The sequence below is a fragment of the Lithobates pipiens genome, unplaced genomic scaffold (genome assembly GCF_037356315.1).
Source record: "Lithobates pipiens isolate NorthernLeopardFrog02 unplaced genomic scaffold, aLitPip1_a1.2 Scaffold_1, whole genome shotgun sequence".
NCBI lineage: Eukaryota > Metazoa > Chordata > Amphibia > Anura > Ranidae > Lithobates > Lithobates pipiens.
The window spans coordinates 96,683,411-96,705,584 of record NW_027507685.1 but is presented as its reverse complement, the minus strand read 5'-3'; the positions used below and the strand labels follow the sequence as shown (position 1 = coordinate 96,705,584).

General features: G+C 45.2%; 1 protein-coding gene across 1 annotated transcript in view; it reads right to left on the bottom strand.

Annotated features, from left to right (window-relative positions):
* The window catches only part of FAAH2 (fatty acid amide hydrolase 2), a 98,731-nt gene extending 77,236 nt beyond the window's left edge, over positions 1-21,495 (bottom strand). Inside the window, exons 1-5 of the mRNA XM_077465204.1 lie at positions 21,219-21,495; positions 17,754-17,973; positions 15,246-15,455; positions 3,383-3,502; positions 371-506 (exon numbers count right to left, since the gene is read on the bottom strand). Of these exons, the coding sequence (XP_077321330.1) occupies positions 371-506; positions 3,383-3,502; positions 15,246-15,455; positions 17,754-17,973; positions 21,219-21,395 (863 nt within the window). The 5' untranslated portion in view covers positions 21,396-21,495. The remainder of the gene's footprint in view (positions 1-370; positions 507-3,382; positions 3,503-15,245; positions 15,456-17,753; positions 17,974-21,218) is intronic.
* Between the last annotated feature and the right edge of the window lie 679 nt (positions 21,496-22,174).

Here is a 22,174-nt window from a genome sequence, read left to right as displayed (position 1 = left end):
CTTCAGTAAGGGAAGCGGGAAATGAAGCCTTGCGGCTTCACAGCCTGGTTTCCTACTGCTTATGCATGCATCACGCGTGAACCCACTGGTCTCTGCTGTCTTCTGGGACCTGTGAGTCTCCCAGAAAATAGTGGGAGGCGGACAGAGGAGGCGCCGTAAATGGCATAGATATCCGCGGATACTGCGGCTATCTATGCCCAGAAGTGGGTGCAAATACCTGGATTATACAGGTATCTGCTCTCCCCTCCTCATACATACACACATAACCACTTCAAGACCGCAATACGTGTGTGTATAAGTTCCATTTGACACCATCAATTAAACTCCATTCAGAACTCCCCCAGACTACGGATGTCTCCATCTTACTCACTTTTCAGAATTCTTCCCGGCCATCACCTTGAGGACGAGCAGCAGGTCTTCTGCGTATCTACACATGGGCCCCGTACACAGGAGATCAACGCGAGAGCCGTGAGCATTTGGAAACTGACCTTCATTGGGGACAATACCTGCAAGAGCGCAGAGACTATGACATCATCTTAATACATACAAGTATGATTAGTATTCTCTGACCTCATAGTGTGGTTGTGCCCACCTCCTGACCTATTACACAATGCTTCAAGTTCAACCTCAATAAATGATGTATTAAAAAAAAAAAAAAAAAAAAAAAAAGAGGAGGGGTGTATATATTTCTAAAGGCAGCTAGTGTAAGCACCCAAATCTGATTTGATTTTAGCTTCTTGCAATCCTTGTACAGCAGAGGAATTGGAAAGGGAGGAGCAAGTACTTCGGGACAGTCGTGCCTTCAACAGCTCAGATTTCCCTGCATCCCTCCTCTGTTTATAGCAGGGGGAGCTCAACTGTTAAGTCACTGCTGGGACAGGGGAGCCGAGCTACCGAGTCACTGCTGGGACAGGGGAGCCGAGCTACCGAGTCACTGCTGGGACAGGGGAGCCGAGCTACCGAGTCACTGCTGGGGGGAGGAAGCAAGGGGAGCCGAGCTACAGAGTCAATGCTGGGAGGAAGAAGCAAAGAGTCTAGCTTCCAAATCACTCATGAAAAGAGAGGAGCCAAGATACCAAGCCACTGCTCTGGGTTTGGGGGAGGGGGAGGGGGGGGGGGGGGGGGGGGGGAGTAGGGTGAGCTGAGCTGTTGCTGGGAGTGGGGAGCCAAGCTACAGAGTCACTGCTGGTGACTACTTGATTGTCCATAGTCTGGATCTAGTTTCACGGATTAATGGTCCTGATTAAATAAACATAAACCCGATGCCTTTGAGTCTGAACTCTAACAGTCATAATAAGATAGGAGTGGTAGTGAGTAAAGCGCTGTGGCTGCGAAAGATCACGGCAAGAAAATTCAGATTCCTATTTTAGCGTCACAGAGCAGATTAGCATAATCATGGTACTTAAGGGATTTGAACCCAAGAGCTTACAGTTACCAGCCAGCTACTTTTGTATGCATCCCATTCTGAGAAAGCACCCCAAGTAGAAAAGCCTCCCCCCTGCCAGCATGCTGCAATTACATCTGCATGGCATGCAGAGGTTAGGCATCCTTTGTCAAGTTAGAGCTACAGCTCTACAATCAGCGGGTAGCAGGTCCTTTGCCGTTTGCATGGATATAGCAAAAGGCATCTCAGATCCGTGCAGAGAGACCACTGCTTCCAAATTGAAAAGCATAGGTCCTTCTCCAGCTTGCTGGCAAGGGACAGACTTATACTTAGGCTGTGGCAGCTTTCTAAAGAAACTGAACTTTACAATACCACCCTGCAAATACCAGAGATTCATTTTTTTTAAAGCCCATTTTCTTTAGAAAGCTGCAACATGCTGAGTAAAAAATAAATAAATAAATAGAAAAAAAAAGCCCGTCCCCTGCCAGCATGTTGCAGAGAAGGACCCTTGCTTTCTATATGGGAACAGTGATCTCTCTGCAGAGGTCAGCCATCCCCTGTTAAGTCAATGCGACAGCTTTCCAATAAGCAATCTTTGTTGACTGCAGCTATATAGTGCGACAGACCTGTGTAGAGAGACCACCGATTCCACACAGAGAACATAGGTCCTCCTTTGCAGCATGCTGACATGGGAGAGACTTATCTACTCAGGATGTGGTTCTTTCCTAAAAGAAATTCTGGTGTTTGCAAGGCGCCATTTCTTTAGAAAGCTGCCACATGCTGGATTAGAAAAGCCCATCCCCTGCCAGCATGCTGCAGAGAAGGACCCTTGCTTTCCGTATGGGAGCAGTGGTCTCTCTACAAAGGTCAGGCGTCCCTTGTCAAGTCAGAGCTAAAAGATTTTCCAATCAGCAGGTAACATGACCATTTGCAGAGTTATAGCAGAGGCATATCAGATTGGTGCAGGGAGACCACTGTTTCCAATCAGAAAAGCATAGTTCTTTCTCTCCAGCTTGCGGGCAGGGTACAGGCTTTTCTACTTGAGGCTGTGGCAACTTTTTAAAGAAACTGGGCTTCAAAAAAGAGAAAAAAAAAAAAAAAAAAAAAAAAAAAAACACTTTTCTGTTTGCAAAGTGGTAATTTAAAGCCCAAAGCCATATTCTGAATAGAAAAGCTCATCCCCACAAGCAAGCTGCAGAGAAGGACCCTTCCTCTCTGTATGGGAGCAGCGATCTCTCTGCAAAGGTCAGGCTGTCCCTGCTAAATCAGAGGCTACAGTGATCCAATCAGCAAGTAAAGCAACCTTTATCGAGATATAGCAGAGGTGTGTCAGACCTGTGCTGAGAGAGACCACTGCTTCCACACACATTCTTCAGAGGAAGGGCCCTTACTCCCAGCATTAAAGCACTGGTCTCTGTCCAACATACCCCTTGTCGAATTAGACCTAAAACCCTGCAGAGGACATGGGCTTTGCTAATTAGAGATCCCAAGCTCTGATTAGGCATGTCAGATCTCTGCAGAGAGACTGCTGCTTGCAAAAAAGGGAGCATAGACAGTTCTCTGCAGTATGCTGGCAGGGATACAAGCTTTTCTATTCAGCCTGTTACTGCTTTCTAAAGAAATATCACCTTGCAAACTCCATATTGGTGTGTGTATGTATTTATATATATATATATATATATATATATATATATATATATATATATATATATATATATATATATATATATATATACACACACACACACACACACGTATAAATCAGTAATCAATGCCAGATGATGATTTAAATTGGAATATAGGGTCCTACGTTTATGTACCCAGCCCTTGAAAAGGCAGTGAGAAAAATCAGGCTAAAGAGCAACCAGCTCAACCTTTGTACTGTAGTAAAAGTGTAGGCCAGCTCCTCAGATAGTCACCTGGGAGATAGGACTGATTAGGATATCAATGGATCATAAAGTGCTGGGAGACAAAGAAGGAAAATTCAGAAATCTTCACCTGGGGTTGATTTGTGTCCATAGATCCCATTAAAAAACGCAGGCATTCGAATACTGCCTCCGATGTCAGAGCCGACGCCAATGACGGATCCAGCGGCCCCCAGTATACAGCCTTCCCCTCCTGCAATACAATCATTATATACGGATATTAGCATTGCGTTCCATTTATAATGTTTTTTTTTAGTTTTATGCGATTTATACAGTGGTGCATGTTCCCTCCCGAGATCAATGATTTAACCGTCTGCCTACCGGGTCCTTATATCCTCTTCCTGCCCAGGCTGATTTTCAGTGCTGTCACACTTTGAATGACAATCGCGTGGTTATCTAACACTGTACCCATGACTTTTTGTGTAAAAAAAAAAAAAAAAAAAAGAAGAAGTTACTTACCGGCAACATTCTTTCCCGGAGTCTCAGGACAGCCACCTGAGAGACCTTGGCTCCTCCCCTCTGTAGGAAACACCTGCGCCAGCTTTCCATAAATTTCCTCCTTAGTTCTTTAAAGAGCACCCCCACTTTGCTGGGGAGACACAAGAACATATGATACACATAAAGATTTCCTTACAGGAAAGGTGATATAATTATGTCTTGATATACATCTGGGTGGGTACCCGGCTGTCCTGAAAGACTCCGGGAAAGAACATTACCGGTAAGTAACTTTGTTTTTCCCCTAATCGTCTTTCAGGACAGCCACCAGAGAGGATAACTGAGCACTTACCCTTAGGACGGGACCACCATAAGTCCACTCTATAGTGCTTTACAAAAGTGGTAAAGCTGGACCATGTTGCCGCTTTACAAATCTGTTCCGGCGTTGCTCCAGCTCTCTCCGCCTGTGATGCTGCCATTGCCCTTGTAGAATGTGCCCTGATTCCCTCTGGGATCTGCATACCTCCTAACTTGTAAGCCTGTTCTATGGCTTCTCTTAGCCATCTGGCTGTTGTGCTTGTTGAAGCTTTGTGCCCTTGCCTAGCTCCAGAAAATAAAATAAAGACTCCGTCTTTCTAATTGCTTTTGTTGCTTCTAAATAATGTAGGATGCATCTCCTGACATCTAAATTATGGAATTTTACTTCTTGTTCCTGAGAAGGATTTGGACAAAATGATGGTAACACAATTTCTTGACCTCTATGAAATCTTGAGGCTACTTTAGGCAGAAATCCCGGGTCCATTTTAAAAACTATACTATCCGGGAAGATCTGGCAAAAGGGGGGTCTGATTGATAGTGCTTCTATCTCACAGACCCTTTTGGTTGTAGTAATTGCTACCAAGAAGATTGCTTTAAGCGTCAGCATCTTCAGGCTGCAATCCTTTAGTGGTTCAAAAGGGGTCTGCTGTCATACTTTGCAACACTAGTGACAGGTCCCACTTTGGAAAGGCCATACCCTGTATCGGCTTCTGTCTGTTCACAGATTTAGAGAGTCTGATTATCCATGGATTTGAAGCTAAACTTCTTTCCTGGTAAACCGACACTTGACTCTTTAAACGTACTTAGGCTTAGTCCTTTATCTAGACCACTCTGTAGAAATTCTAAGACTGCTACTGAGCTCTGTGTTTTGAAGTTGTTCTCTGTGCACCATCTGCTAAAACATTTCCATACTTTCTGGTATATATTACATTTGTCTCAACCTTCCTACTTTTCAGCAGTGTTTCTTTCAAACGGCTAGAGAACCCTTTTGCTTTTAGCAGCTGCTCCTCAGATACCAGGCAGCTAATTTCCACCTGTGGACAGTCCACTGGGCCCTGGGATAGTAGGTCCTCCTGGACTGGTAGTAACCAAGGGGGGCACCATTGCGAGTTCTTTGAGCATAGAGAACTACGGTCTCCTGGGCCAGTGAGGTGCTATGAGAATTAATGATGTGTTTTCTGTACGCAATTTTCTTATTACTGCTGGTAGTAGCACTGGTGGGGGAAAGGCATGACATTTGCTGAATGCCCACTTCTGTGCTAATGCGTCTCCTCCAAGCACTCCATCCTCTCTTCTCAGGGAGAAGAATGCTTGAACTTTCCTGCTTTCCCTTGAAGCAAATAAGTCAACCTGAGGTATTCCCCATCTTTTTATAATCTAGTCGAATACCTCCTGTTTTAGTACCCAATCTCCTTCTCTTACTTTTTTACTGCTGAGGAAATCTGCCACTTTGTTTAAATCTCCTTTTAAGTGGACTGCTGAAAAAGAGAATATGTTTTTCTCTCCCCCATTTCAAGATTTCTTCTGCTATAGACCATAGAGCTCCGCTTCTGGTTCCCCCCTGCTTGCTTATGTAGGCTATTACAGACGAGTTGTCTGATCTGATCTGTATATGATGTCCTCTCAACTCTTTCTGGAAGGACTGAAGTGCAAGCCATACTGCCTTGAACTCTTTCCAGTTGGATGACCTTGTCCACTCTTCCTTCCCCCAAGTCCTTTGTTATCTGGGAGTCTAAATGTGCTCCCCACCCTGTGCCACTTGTGTCTGTAGTTAGGATTCGGGAAATGGGTAGGATCCATAGCCGTCCTTTGTTTATGTTTTCTGCCCTTCTCCACCACCATAGGGTCTTTTTACCTTTGCTGGTACTAACACCTGCGTATCCAGCGACTCTTGCCTGTGATCCCCTATCTTTAATAGGAACATCTGCAGCAGCCGAAAATGTAGACTTGTCTGCAATCCCAGTGGTGCAGTGGCCGTTAGCAACCCCAGTGTTGACATTATTTTTCTGATTAAACATGGTAGATTGGCTTGCATTGTTCTTATTTCTTTTTGAATTTTCCCCATTTTCTCCTTGGGTAAAAAAAACTGTTGAACTGAGTCTATTATATATCCCAAATACTTTATTTGTTGCGAGGTTGTAAGTTTGAGGTTTCTACATTTAGCAACCAACCTAGACTTTCGAAGAATGTCAGTGTATATTTGAGGTTTTCTAATAACCTCCCGGGAGTTTTTGCAAAAAGGAGAAGGTCGTCTAAATAGGCAATGATGTATATGCCCTTTAGTCGCAATGGTGCCAGAGCTTCCGCTAGCATTTTTGTAAAAATTGTGGGCGAAGATGATAGGCCGAAAGTTAGAGCCTGAAATTGAAGGTGTATGGTCTCCTTTCCTGTTTCTATTGCTAACCTTAGAAACTTTGATGCATCGGTATGTGTAGGTACGCATCCTTTAAATCTAGTGAAGCCATATAACAGTCTGGTGGTAACAGAGCCTTTACTGAGTATATGGAATCCATTCTGAATCTTTTGTAAGGTATGGATAGATTTAAGGGTTTGAGGTTGATGATTGGCCTGACCTTTCCTGAGGGTTTCTGTCCTCCAAATATGTGGGAGTAGAAGTCCTGTCCTCTTTCTTCTTTTGGTACCTTTAGGATTACACCTTGTTTTCGGAGATCCTTTATGGACCTCATTAACCCTCTGGCTTTTTCTCTGTTTTTTGGAAGTTTGGTGGTGTAAAGTCTGTTTGGGGGTGATTTTGAGAACTCTAGAAAATACCCTTCTCTTATTGTCCTTAAAATAAATTGGATTGTATTGGAGGATATTTTTTCCCCATTGTGAGATGAAGGCCCCTAGTCTTCCTCCCACGGAGACTACTTCATTGTTTATTGCGGGTTTGCTCAGGAGGACGAAAAAAAAAAATAAAAATAAAAATAAAAAAAAAAAAAGAAAAAGCTCCTCCCTTGCTTTTCCCCTCTCTGGACCCAAGGTTTCCTTTGGTTATCTGTCTTGGGCGTTGAGAAGCGGGATTTTGTGTCCCCTCTTTGCCTCTTTATTCTGTTGAGGCTGACTCCAAGCTGCTTTCCGTTTTAGCGGAAACGCCTTCATTTTGTCCGCTGTACGGTCCAGTACCTTCTCTAATTCTGGCCCGAACAGCAGGTCCCCTGTAAACGGGTTCCCGTACAGTTTGGCTTTGGATGCGTAGTCCCCCTGCCATGTCTTTAGCCATAGGGCCCGTCTGGTAGAATTGGCTAGAGCCGAAGATCTGGCTGCCATGCGTTCCAGCTCTGCCGATGAATCTGCGATATACGCAATGCCTCGTAGAAGAAGAGTGGGAGAAGAAAAAAAAAAAAAAAAAAAAAAAAAAAAAGGGAGGATAAAATCTGCTCCTTTGCAGTTCCTTCCTCAATATGTGCCTGAATACGGTTTAACCAAAACTCTACATTCCTGGCCACCACCGTGACTGCCATTGCTGGTTTTAGGCTTCCCACTGTGGAGTCCCATGACTTCTTTAATAGAGAGTCCATTCTCTTATTCATTGCTTCAGATAAGACCCCCAATATCCTGAAAAGCTAAATCTGTGTGCCAGGAAACTTGTGAAAAGGCTGCATCTAGCTTTGGGGTTTTGTTCCACACTGATGATTCGTCATCTGCAAATGGAAACAGTCTCTTTAAAGCCTAGAAAAAAAAAAAAAAAAAATGTTTTTCTTTCTGGTTCATAGTTACATAGTCAGGTTGAAAAAAGACACAAGTCCATCCAGTTCAACCACAAAAAAAAAAAAAAAAAAAATTATAACAACAACAACATACAATCCCATATACCCAATTCTATACCCACAGTTGATCCAGAGGAAGGCAAAAAATCCCAGCAGAGCATGATCCAATTTGCTAAAGCAGGGGGAAAAAAGAAAAAAAAAAAAAAAAAATTCCTTCCTGATCCCGAGAGGCAATTGGATTTTCCCAGGATTAAACTTTACCTATAAATGTTAGTACCCAGTTATATTATGTACACTTAGGAAATAATCCAGGCCCTCCTTAAAGCAATCCACTGAGCAGGCCAGAACCACCTCTGCAGGGAGTCTATTCCACATTTTCACAGCTCTTACTGTGAAGAAACCTTTCCGTATTTGGAGATTAAATTATTTTTTCCTCTAGACGTAAAGAGTGCCCCTTGTCCTCTTTGTTGACTGTAAAGTGAACAACAACACCAAGTTCACTATATGGACCCCTTATATATTTGTACATGTTGATCATATCCCCCCTTAATCTCATCTTATCAAGAGTGAATAAATTCAGTTCCTGTAATCTTTCCACATAGTTGAGTTCCTCCATGCATTTTATCAGTTTGGTTGCCCTTCTCTGCACTTTCTCCAGTTCCCCGATATCCTTTTTGAGAACTGGTGCCCAAAACTGAACTGCATATTCCAGATGAGGTCTTACTAATGATTTGAACAGGGGAAAAAAAAAAAAAAAATGATATCTCTCTCTCTGGAGTACATACCTCTCTTAATACAGGAAAGGACTTTGCTCGCTTTGGAAACCGCAGCTTGGCATTGCATGCTATTATTGAGCTTATGATCTACCAAAACCCCCAGATCCTTCACTATGGATTCTCCCAGTTGTACTCCCCCTAGCATGTATGATGCATGCATATTCTTAGCCCCCAAGTGCATAACTTTACATTTCTCAACATTAAACCTCATCTGCCACAGTCGCCCAATTAGACAGAGCATTGAGGTCAGCTTGTAAATTGGAGACATCCTGTAAGGACGTTATTCCACTGCATAGCTTGGTGTCATCTGCAAAGACAGAAATGTTACTTTTGATCCCAGACTCAATATAATTTATAAAAGATATTAAAAAGTAAGGGTCCCAGCACTGAACGTTAGGGTACACCACTGATAACCTTAGACCATTCAGAGTAAGAATCATTAACCACAACTCTGAATTCTGTCTTTTAGCCAGTTTTCTATCCATTTACAAACTGATATTTCCAAACCTGTAGACTTTACATTACACATGAACCTTGTATGCGGAACTGTATCGAACGCTTTTGCAAAATCCAAGTATACCACGTCCACCACCACCCCTCTGTCCAAGGTTTTACTTACCACCTCATAAAAAGAAATCAGGTTTGTCTGAAAACTTCTGTCTTTCATGAATCCATGCTGTCTGTGGCCTAAAATATTTTTTTCCTACAAGAACTCGTCTATGTGGTCTTTTATTAATCCCTCCAGTATCTTCCCAACTATAGAAGTTAAACAGGTCTATAGTTACTTGGTAAAGACTTTGTTCCCTTTTTAAATATAGGCCCCACATAGGAATAGTACCACTGGATTGGCACAGGGCCAATCATTAATGAGTCCCTTAAAATGAGATACAATGGCTTTGAAATTACAGAGCTCAATTCTTTTAGGATCCGTGGGTGGATGCCATCAGGTCCAGGTGCTTTATCCACCTTTATTCTGTCCAAATATTTCTGGACCATATCACTTTTGAGCCATTGTGGATTTGGGGCTGTGTCACTACCACCCCCATTATGGACATGAGCTCCCCCATACTCCTTTGTATACACAGAGCTGAAGAAAGTATTTAATAAGTTAGCCTTCTCTTTGTCCCCAGTCACCCACTCCACATTATTTTGTAAAGGGCCTACATGCTCACACTTAACCTTTTTACTATTAATATATTTGAAGAATTTTTTGGGGTTTGTCCTACTATCTTTTGCAATCTGTCTTTCATTTTGACCTTTTGCATCCTTGATTTCCTTTTTACATATTCTGTTATATTATTTGTAAAAATTACATGACACTAGCGTTCCTTAATTTTTATATATTTTTTTTTTTTAAAGCTTTTTTTTTTTTTTTTTTTTTTTTATAGTTTATAGCTTTTTAAACTTTGGCTGTGAGCCACATCGGTTTTATTTTTAGCCTTTTAAACTTATTGCCCATGGGAATATACTTTGCCGTGAGATCACAGACAGTCTTTTTGAAGAATTCCCATTGATGCCAATATTCTCTCCCAGTCTAGGTCCTGGAGAGCAGTCCTCATCCTTGGAAAATTTGCTCTCTTGAAATTAAGTGTTTATCTTTCCCGTATGCGATTTTTACTTACAGCTAACATCAAATGAAATCATGTTATGGTCACTGCTACCCAGGTGTTCCTTTATTGGAACATTAGTAATACGTTCTGCATGGTTTGAGATTACCAGGTCCAACAGAGCATCATTCCTAGTTGGGGCTTCAATAAACTGGACCATAAAATTGTCCTGTAACAACAGGTTTATAAATTTTTGCCCTTTAACTGTCCCAGCAGTGCCATTACTCCAATCAATTTCTGGGTAGTTAAAATCCCCCATTATTATCATTGGCCCAGCCCTTTCTATCTGTGCAAGGTGCTGAGTCTCCACCTCCTCATTAACATTGGGTGGTCTATAACAAACTCCAATGATTAACTTTGAACTACGCACATCTGTATGCAGTTCCACCCATAATTCTTCAGACTCATCACACTCTCCGGCCACCAGGTCCTTTCTTTCTCACTCGCTTTGAGATCACTTCTCACATACAGACAGACCCCTCTACCTTTCCTTTTTACTCTGCATTTCCGAAAGAGTGCATAGCCAGGAATATTAATAGCCCAATCATGTGAGGAATGAAGCCAAGTTTCAGAAATACCGATTACATCATAGCTCTCCTGATGCACCAGAGCTTCCAACTCACCTATTTTGCTTGGCAGACTTCTGGCATTGGTGAACAAACATTTTAATGCATTAATATATTTTGACCGGTCACATACTATCCTCTTGGGTGTTCCGAGATTACAACTAGGACTTGCTACTATATTTACCTTGGGTTTATGTGCTTTGGTTACCCTACCACTAATATTACCCTCTGGAATATGCTCCACACTGACTGACTATCTCTATCTCTATCGCCTAGTTTAAAAACCCCTCTAACTTTTTGGCCATCCTTAATCCCAGCTGATCTGCACCCTCCTCATTTAGGTGCAGTCCGTCCCTTCTATAGTAGCGGTTATCGACTGAGAAGTCGTCCCAGTCTTCCAGGAACCCAAACCCCTCCTTACTACACCAGCTCTTCAGCCACTTGTTTACTTCCCTAATCTCCCTCTTCCTTTCTGGTGTGGCTCGATGTACCGGTAGTATTCCTGAGAATACTACCTTGGAGGTCCTTTTCCTCAATTTAGCTCCCAAGTCCCTAAAATCATTCTTTAGGACACTCCATCTGCCTCTGACTTTGTCATTGGTGCCAACGTGCACCATGACAGCTGGGTCTTCCCCAGCCCCTCCCAGTAATCTGTCCACCAGATCCATGATGTGCCGAAGCAGAGCGCCCAGCAGACAACATACAGTTCGGCACAGATTGCACTCTGTCCTCCTAAGAATTGAATCCCCTACCACCAGAATCTGTCTCTTTCCCTTCGCCCCGACTCCAAGTAGACGGAACTAGCAAAGGAATTCAATGTCGTCACCTCCATCAGCGAGATTGACACCTCGCTAGCCCCATCACCTGGTATGGATTTAAAGGGGAACCCCTACACTGAAAAAAAATAAAATAAAATCATAGCAGACCCTTATCTGAGTACGCAGCCCGGCCGGCAAGGAAAGGGGGTGGGGACGAGCAAGCGCCCCCTCCTGAACCATACCAGGCCGCGGCCCCCCCCACCCCAAAGAGCCTTGTCCCCATATTGATGAGGACAAGGGCCTCTACCCAACAACCCTGGCCGTTGGTTGTCGGAGTCTGCGGGAAGGGGACTTATCAGAATCCGGGAGCCCCCTTTAACAAGGAGGATGCTGGGCCTGTGACATCATAAGGGGCGGGGTCACCACGTGACATCACCCGGTGACTCCGCCCCTTGTCCCTTTATAAGTCGCCGCACAACGCGTTCCTGCCATTACAGCCAGAGAGTCAACATCGGAAGAAGGAAGAAGAAGCAGCAGCAGCAGAAGGCGGCAGCGACAGAAGACCGGGCCAAGGCTAGTAAAAGAGCTGGAAGAAGAAAGCAGAGGCCTGGCAAGAAGAACCGAAGAGCAGGACAAGACCCCCGAAGTCGGAAGAAGACCCCCGGACGACGGCGGCAACGAAGCAGAAAGCCGGGCTCCTCTGCTAGTAAAAGAGCAGAAGATAGCTGAGGAGTCTGGCGAGAAGACCCCCAAAGACAGAAGAAGACACCCGGAGCTGTCTAATAAAGTATTTTAAAAACCTGTGTGTTTTTTTTTTTAATGTACACTTTTTTTCACCTAGTGAATGGGTAGAGGGCTGGAATCTGGGGGCCCATTATTGGTACGTCTCAGGGGAGGGGGGGGGGGGGAGAAAAAATAAATACATTTAAAAACGCTCGCTCGTCACCACACCCTTTCCTGACCGGCCGGGCTGCGTGCTCAGATAAGGTCTGCTATGGACTTTGGGGACCCCCCCCCCCACGCCATTTTTCCGGCGTAGGGGTTCCCCTTTAAATCCATACCAGGTGACGGGGCTCGCGAGGTGTCAATCACGCCGATGGAGGCAGCAACATTGACTTCCTTTCCTAGTTCCGTCTACCTGGAGCCACGTTCAAAATGAACGGACTTTACTCCGTGTGTTCATTTCAAAAGTCCGGCGGAAAAGTCCGGTCCTGTGTGGGAAGGTCCGCTCATTCGGATAGTCCGAGCGTGTGTACGCGGCATTAGGGAAGCAGTTTATCGGCTCTCATCTCCGATCCAACGCGTGCCAATAACCGGCATATCCGTTTACCTCTTTGATCAGCTGTGATTGGACACAGCTGATCACTTGGTAAATAGCCATTGATTGGCTCTACCTCAATCAAAAAAAGCATCACATAGTATACATTATAAGATTGTGGCCACGCCCACACGTACAGGCAAACAGAAGGAGGTGGCGGCACTACAGTCATAAAAAATAAAATCGAGGACATGGTATGCACACACATCTCCTATGGCTTCAGCAGCTGCAATCACAGTGGATGTGTGTGCATACAGTGTGCTCGATTTTATTGGATTGTCAATAGACTACATTTTTTTATGCCCATAGTGCCGCCACCTCCTTCTGTTTGCTTGTATATACGGTTGCGGACCAAGGCTGGCACCCACCACTTATCCCAGCAGGGGGGGGGGGGGGGGGGGGAGACCTCATACTTCACCTGGATCGGTGCAACCTTTGTGCTATACTTTGTCTACGCCCACCTGTACACTGCTCCAATCAAACCCTAAACAGCACGTTGATTGAAGCAGTGTACACGGGACATGTCAGACCAGCGGAGATTTGGACACTGCTCTCACACAATGCCAAGTGATCTGCCCAAAGGGAGGTTAGGAAGCTGATGGAGTCCTGTATATAAAAATAAATAACACTTAACCTTTAAATGACGTCCATCCATTCTTGGCATGCAGAACAACAATCGGTCATGTGCCGTGTCCCACGGACACAGGGCATCCCTGATCATGGTAAGGAGCCTATGATGTAGCATGTGATTAGCTGCGTCCAATCACAGCTGATCAGAGTGTAAAACAGGATTTGCCAGTTATTGGCATTCCTCTCATGCTGAGAGCGTGTGAGCAGAGGAGAGCTGGTAAGCGTCATTTCTCAGCGGGGACATCTGCACAGACAGTGTCCTGATGATAAAAGTGGCCACCAGTGCCCCATCAGGAAACACCAGTGCCCCGTCCATCAGTACACAAACAGTGTCCGGTCCATCAGTGGCCACCAATTCCCCGTCCACCAGTAAACAAAACAACAGTGCTCCATCCATCAGTGTCCACCAATGAACGTCTATCAGTAAACAGTGTCCACCAATTCGCTGTCCACCAGTGCCCCGTCCATCAGTAAACAACAGTTCCCCGTCCATCAGTGCAGCCTTATCAGCTCCCGTAAGTGAAGGAGAAAAATTACTTATTTACAAACATTTTATAACAGAAACCAAGAAAAAAAAAAAATTTTTTTTTTTTCAGTCTTTTTTCATTTAACAAAAAATTAAAAACCCATATACATACACACACACACACACACACACACAATGTTGCATGACTGCACAACTGTCATTCAAAGTGCGACAGCGCTGAAAATTGGCCTGTGTAGAATAGAGGTGAAAGTGCCCGGTAGACAAGTAGTTAAAAAAAATAAAAAATAAAACACAAACGGACTTGTTCAGTTGTAGCGCCTCCTCTCCTGACCTAAGACGGATTCCTCTGATTTTACTGCACACTGTGAGCTTCCCACAATGTGCATCAGAAGAAGATCAGATAGAGCCCCTCTTTATTTCCTGGTTGGCGGAGGGGATGGGGTGTCCAGGATCATCTAAAGCAAGCCATAGATTATGCAAATTCTTTCCCTGCAGCCACAGGTTGCAGGAAAGAAATTGCTCCATTTCCCCATCAACGCACAGCCAGTGTTGAAGGGTGAATCCTCCAGCAGGGCCATTGTGTTCTGCCAGCAGGGAGCCTTCCCAGCCGACACAGGCCAATGATCACTGCTATCGGGATATACCCGCCGGCAGCAAATTGCATTAAAAAATAAAAATAAAAAAAATTATCTGAAAGGCTCGTGGGAACTGGTTATTTGATGGATCGATTTCAGTACAACCAGTTTGCCTATACATGGATCGAATCTTAGGCGCTCCCTGCAGAACCAGCCTAGATTCCATCTATGGCTTGCCTAACCCTTCCCTCTCATTTAATAAATGTGGGGTTCATTCAAGCCTGTTTAGGGACACCCACTCCCAGAGATGGTGCAAGGATTTTTTACACCCTAGGCGAAACCTCATTTTGAACCCCCCCCCCCCCCCCGGCTCCACTCCTGACTCCAACCTCTTTTCTCTGCCCATGTATACCCCACCTTTTTAATGAAGCGCCCTATCAAATGCAGCCTCGCCAGCACCCCGTCAAATGCGGCCTCGCCAGCGCCTCCACCGCACCCCGCCACCAGCCATGATCTGCCTACATTGCATATAGACACCCAGTGATGACATCACTAGGTATAACATAAGCTATGTAACCAATAGCATGTTGAGGAGGAGGAGGAGGAGGAGGAGTAGGAACCAGGGAAAGCAAATTCAATTTAGCTGTTACAGAATATCAGTACCCAGAAGCTGACTGGCCGAAGATGACAGTTTCGGGACAAGGCAGCGCTGGATACCCAGCAACACCTATACTTGAAAAGAATTCATCAACTTACCAGAGCTGCCTCCGACTATGTGCTTGGAGTTATACGGGTTCCTTGTCTTTCCATAGACGTTATTACTAGACTCGTACCACATGCACAGCTCGCTGCAGTTTGTGACACCAAGAGGAATGGCTCCAGCTGCCTTTAACCTCGACACTACAGCCGCATCCGTCGTTGAGCGCAACTCCCGTCTAGATATCAGCCCAGAGCTCTGCGGCATGCCTACAGAAAAAACACACATTTGAAAAGAAATGCATATCAAACATGGCTGATCCAGCTAGCTGCCAGAATAAAAAAAGTCTTCTTTATTAAAGAGTCCTTTACCATTAATAAGTCTTCATATGCATCAAACCCTGATGAAGGGGGTGATGCTTCAGCCCCCGAAACGTGGTGGTTTTATATAACCCTTCTTGGGATACATTTGTATCTGGACTTTAACATCATGGTTTGGCTCTTCAAATCTTTGTCAATGCCCAAGGCAGCCTTTCTCAACTTTTTTACCCCAGAGGAAACCCTAAAATTATTTTATGGTCTCATGCGAACCTTACGAAAACCAATTCATCAGGTTCGCAAAAATGCCCCTTACTATTTTGGTCAGTAGAAGCAATGCAAACTTTACAGTGATGATTAATATGTCACCCTCACAAAAAGCTTATTAATAATAATAATAATAAGATAATTGGGGTCATGTTGCTGGCTTTTCCAAGTGAAATTGGTCCTGGAATGATCTAGGCACCATCAAATAGGAGGTCAATCAGCCACAACTCAAGGAAGCACCACTAACTTCTGGACAAAACCTTAATGGAGAGTGGTTGGCCTATGATGACCATGAAAGCCCTTTGGCTTTGGAATGATCTAGGCACCATCAAATGGAAGGTCAATCAGCCACAGCTCAAGGAAGCCCTACAAATCTCTGTACAAAACCCTAGTGGAGAGTGGCTGGTCTATTGTGACTTTGGAATTTTTGAGGGCTGGCCTAGATCATTCCACTTGTCCACTCCCATTTTGAGGGCTGGCGAGTTATGGCTGCCAGGGACCGAGCATCACCGGTAGCCTGGGTGGAATGGAAGTCCTTCTCCCAACGATCACGGAGGGGGAGAGGAGAGAGAGAGAGGCCCCCGGATGATCAGAGCGCAGGGAACACAACAATAACAGCTTTCATTTCAATTGCTGTGTTCCCCTGCCGCTCGCTGTCATATACAGCCCCTCCTCCTGGTCCCGGGACTTTGATAGACCAATCATCCCGTCCAATTCCAGGAAGGGCGATCTGTCAAAGTTCCCCCGGCTGGGCTGTATATGACATTGAGCGGCAGGAACACACCAATTGAAATGAAAGCTGTTATGGCTGTGTTTCTTGCACTGTGCTCTGATCATCCGGGCGGCTCTCCTGTTTCTCTCCTCCCCTGCACAGATAGGCTGCATGGTGGACACAGGCTGCTTTGGTGGGTACAGGCAGCCTAGCCTGCATTGGTGGGTACGGATAAAGTTGTTGTTAATATTTATTTTTAGAACCTAATTCAGCATAAAACATTTAAGTGTCATTTCATGAGATAATTTATGAGGGCGTGTTTAAGGGCGTGGGGGGGTTGGGTGGGGCAACTGGTGGCGAGTAACCCTTGAGGCCTGGTTAGTAGCTCAGGATTTGAAATTTTGAGCCCTGATCTAGGCACCATGAAACAGGAGGTCGATCAGCCACAGCTTAAGGAAGTCCTACTAATCTCTGGACAAAACCCAAGTGGACAGCGGCTGGTCAATAGTGACTTTGGAATGATCTAGGCACCATCAAATGGGAGGTCAAATCAGCCACTGCTCAAAAGAAGCACTACTAACCTCTGGAGGATCCCCAGTTGAAAATCGCTTACCTATGGTGGCCATGAAAGCTCTTTGGCTTTGGAATTATCTAGGCACCATCAAATGGAAGGTCAACTAGCCACAGCTCAAGGAAGCACTGCTAACCTCTGGAGGAACCATAGCTGAGAGCTGTGAAAGCTCTTTGGCTTTGGAATTACCTAGGCACCACAAACAGGAGGTCATTCAGCCACAGCTCAAGGAAACACTACTAACCTCTGAAGGTACCCTAGTTGTGAATGGCTGGCCTATAATGGATATGAAAGCTCTTTGGCATTGGAATTATCTAGGCACCATAAAAAAAAAAAAGGAAGGTCAATCAGCCAGGGCTCAAGGAGGCACACTAGTTGAGAATGGCTGGCCTATGGTGACCATGAAAGTTCTTTGACTTTGGAATTATCTAGGCACCATCAAATGGGAGATCAACCACAATTCAAGGAAACCCCTACTAACCGCTAAAAGAACCCTAGTGGAGACTAGCTGGCCTATGGTGACCGTTGAAACCCTTTGACATGCAGAAGCCACCAACCTAGTGCCCAAACACAGATTTTAGCATCTTCAAACTACTGAACAGTAATAGGAAGACTTTTGGTGGTTGGGCGCCATCTACTTATCTATTCATGCAAAGCAACATGGACGCAATGTAATGCACCAATGAAAAGCTGTACCCACCTTGTAAGGCAAATGCTTCCTTCACCGTTACAGGGACACCAAGAAGAGGGTACTTGTGTTCAATCGTTGCTTCGTCCTCTGCCTTGGAAGCCACTAAATCATCCACTGCCCGTGCCTCACAAAGGGCCTCCTCAAAACGGTCACACACTACGGCATTGAGAGCAGGGTTCACCTCTCTGATCCTGGAGATAAAGGCCTGCACTACAACACTGCTTTTTAGCTGAAAAAAAAAAAATTATATGGACAATTAGGGAAGGCAACCATTTATCTTCTGGATTATTACTCCACTAAAATTATTAACGCAATGTTACAAGCTAGTATTGATGGGCTTGGGCATGTTCGGGAAGCACCGACCCTTATGCTCTGGCAATTACACAATTCTGACTCGTGTCCTGTAAATTACACACGCCTGATCCCTGCACTGTGTGTTTTACCCAAGCATTATGTACATTACATACCCCTGACTTATGTAGATTACACGCTTAATCCCTGCACTCTGTATGTTACCATTCCTAACCCCTGCATTATGTACATTATACACTCCTGACCCCTGCATTATGTAGATTACACGTTTGATCCATGCACTTTGTATATTACCCACTCCTAACCCCTAACCCCTTCGCTCTGTATATTACCCATTCCTGACCCTTGCATTATGTACACTACTCCTGACCCATGTGCTCTGTATGTTACCTACCCCTGCATTACGTACATTGCACACTCCTGGCCCCTGCATTACCTACATTATACACTGCTGGCCCCTGCATTATTATACACTCCTGACCCCTGCATTATGTAAACTACCTACTCATGACCCCTGCATTATGTACATTGCACACGCCTGACCCCTGCATTGCATACACTGCACACTCCTGACCCCTGCATTAAATACAGTGCAAGATCCTGACCACTGTATTACATACCCCTGAATTATGTACAATACACATGCTTGATCCCTGCACTTTGTTTTTTACCCACTCCTGACCCATGCATTGTGTACACTACCTACTCCTGACCCTTGTATTATGTACATTTTTCACTCCTGTCCCCTGCACTCTTTATATTACCCATTCCGGACCCCTGCGTTATGTACACAACATTACACACGCCTAACCCCTTCACTCTGTATGTTATCCACTCCCGACCCCTGCACTATACACTCCCGAGCCCTGCATTATGTACATTATACACTCCCGGCATCTGCACTATGTACGTTATACACTCCTGACCCCTGCACAATACACGCCCCTGTACATTACACACTCCTGTCCCCTGCACACTGTAGGCTATCCGTTCCTAACCCTTGAACCATATACTTAAAGAGGAGGGCCGTTGAAAGCCAGCAGCTGCAAACACTGCAGCTGCTGACTTAATAAGCACACTTACCTGTCCAGGGCGCCCGCGATGTCGGCCGCCCGAGGCCGAACCGTCCCTCGGGTCCCGGTGCCGCCATTCCTTCTAAGGGAAACAGGCAGTGGAGCCTTACGGCTTCACTGCCCGTTTCCTACTGCGCATGCGCGAGTCGCGCAGCGCTTTGTGAATGGGACGCGCTGTGTTCTGGAACACACAGTTCCCAGAACACAGCGTGACCCATTGCCCAGAAGACAACGCGACAAGGAGAGAAGAAAGAATCTCTCCGCGGAGGAGGAAGAGGAAGATTAGGATTATGTGCCTAGCAACAGGCATTTCTGGTAAGTAAAAAAAAAAAAAAATTCTTTTTTTTTTAGATTTTTTTGTAATTTTTAAAAAAAAATTTTTTTTTCCCAGGGTGGCCCTCAACTTTAAGTCATCCCAACCCCCCACTGTATAGTATATACGTCTGGCCTACGCATTTTGTATGTTCTATGCACAGTTAACCCCTGTGCTCCGTACACGTTTTAAGCCCCTCCCACCGTTGCCACACCCAACCACCTCCTTCCTCTCCGCAGGCCCAGGCCCTGTCCGGCAGGCCATTTGGTATGTATTTACTCATTGCAACCTCTTTCTTTCACATTTTACCCAAAAAATTATTGGGGTTGGTGTGTTCCATAAAAAAAAAAATAACTGGAGTACATGTGTACTAAAGTTAGAGCTGCGCGATTAATCGTTATAAAACCGCGATCTCGATTCTCTCCTCTGACAATAGGTGATTCTTTCATATAAACAAGTGGAAAGATTATCTGCTCACTCAGCTGTCAAAATAAAGCATCCCAGCAATCTGCCAATTTTAGAACTTGCATGAAACATTGTAACTAACTTCTTAGATCAAAGGCATAGAACTTCTTGTGTGAACAAATAATCTGGGCAGTCTGCCAAGCTTTCAACCACATGTAGATGCAGGAAGTTTAACCACTTAAAGCGGGAGTCCGCCCGGAGTTCCGCCGTTTTTTGTTTTTTTTTAAAGTCAGCAGCTACAAATACTGCAGCTGCTGACTTTTAAAATAATGACACTTACCGATGTCGGCACCCAAAGCCGATCTCTCGATCGTCTCTCGGGTGCTGCCGCCGCCATCTTGGGTATGGGAATCAGGAAGTGGAGCCTTTCGGCTTAATTTCCCGGTTCCCTACTGCGCATGCGCGAGTCGCGCTGCACAATAAGGATGGTCCCCGCTGTCTCTGGGATCCATGCGTTTCCCAGCAGGCAGCGAGGGACCTTCAGAAAGGGGCATAGATTCTGCGGAAAGGGACGTAGCTTCTGCAGAATCTACACCGGAAGTGGGTGCAGATACCTGTACTGTACAGGTACCTGCATCCCCCTCCCCCCTGAAAGGTGCCAATTGTGGTGCCGGAGGGGGGAGGGGGGGGGGGTTCCAATGAGCGGAAGGTCCACTTTAGGGTGGACCTCCGCTTTAAAGTCTAAATCTTTTTCTGACACTTAAGTTAAAAATCAATATTTTTTGCTAGAAAATTACTTGGAACACCCAAACATTAAATAAAAAAAATTATATAATATAAATAATAATAAAATGCCAATTGCTGCAATATTTTGTCACATTGTGTTTGCCCAGCAGTCTTTCAAATGCAATTGTTTGGGAAAAAATACACTTCAATAATTTAAAAAAAAAAAAAAAAAAAAAAGTAAAGTTAGCAAAATTTTTTTGTTTTAATGTGAAAGATGAGGTTACGCCGCGAGAATCGTGATCCATCTTCTAAGCAAAAAAAATCGTGATTCTCATTTTAGCCAGAATCGTGCAGCTCTAACTAAAGTACGGCGCTTGATAAACTGTCAGCGTTGATATTGCACAATGTAAAAAGGACGCTCTATTGGTGGGGCTCTCCCAAAGCCAAACGCTGATTGGATAGGCTCCCAAACAACTTCACACCGCAGGCCAATCACAGTGAACGAATGGACTGGAGCCCCTCCCACTGACCTCTGCAGTCCCCGCCCATGTTTTTTTTTTTTTTAAGGCCTCTTTTTGGCAAATAGAGGAGATAAGCCCCGCCCCCTCCAGCAATGCATGTCACGTGACGAGCGGTCCAGCTCACCTCTCCCTTCCGGATCCTCTCCGCCAGCACCCTGGCCGGGATGAGCAGCAGCGGGTCACGGGGCGGCCCCGGGGTCGGGGGGTCCCAGGAGAGGCAGGAGGCGGCCCGGACCAGGAGCAGGAAGAGCCGAGAGAAGGATCGCAGGAGGAGCGCCGCCACTCGGCGCAGGGCGGACATCACACCGGTACGAGGCGGAGGGAAGCCGGCCGTCCGATATCGGCAGAGCGCGGAGAGGAAGCTTATATACCATCTGTCACCAAGAATTGACACTACGGGGGCGTGTCCGCGAGCAGGGCAGACACTGGTTGGATGAAAGGAACAGGGCGGGATTAGGGTGGAGCCCTGGAGTAACTGTGCAGCTGTGTGTCTCCATTCCTGCCACAAGGGGCGCTGCTGCGAATGTACAATTACTACACTGGAGTCTTAAAGTGACAGTCAACTCTAAAAAAACACATTCTTTGCAGTGCTGTTTTATTGATCTCCAATCACCAAATTAAATTTTTATTTTTATTTTTTGTAGCTGCTGTGATCTGACTTCCTGTTAGAGGTTGGCTACCTTTGTTCTCCGCCCTCCCACTGTATGTAGGCAGGTCACATAGCTCCCAACTGTCCCTGATTTCGAGAGACCGTCCAGATTTCGAGGGACCGTCCCTGATTTCGAGGGACTGCCCCTGATTTGAAGAAACTGTCCCCGATTTTGAGGGACTATCCCTGATTCGGAGCAATGTCCCTCGGTCCCCCCCCCCCCCCCCCCATTTTGGTCTGATCTATATAGTTGTATATAAAATAATCTTTTTGTCTTTCAAAAAGTGTTTCCCAGTGCTAAAACTTTCATCCAATTTATAAATTGCTGCATTTGTACATTTTCAAAGCCATTATAAAGGAATAGTAGAGGTAAAAAAAAAAGTCCTTGGGAGGTGTGTGGTTGTCACCCCTCTCTTGCTTGCTCCTGAGAT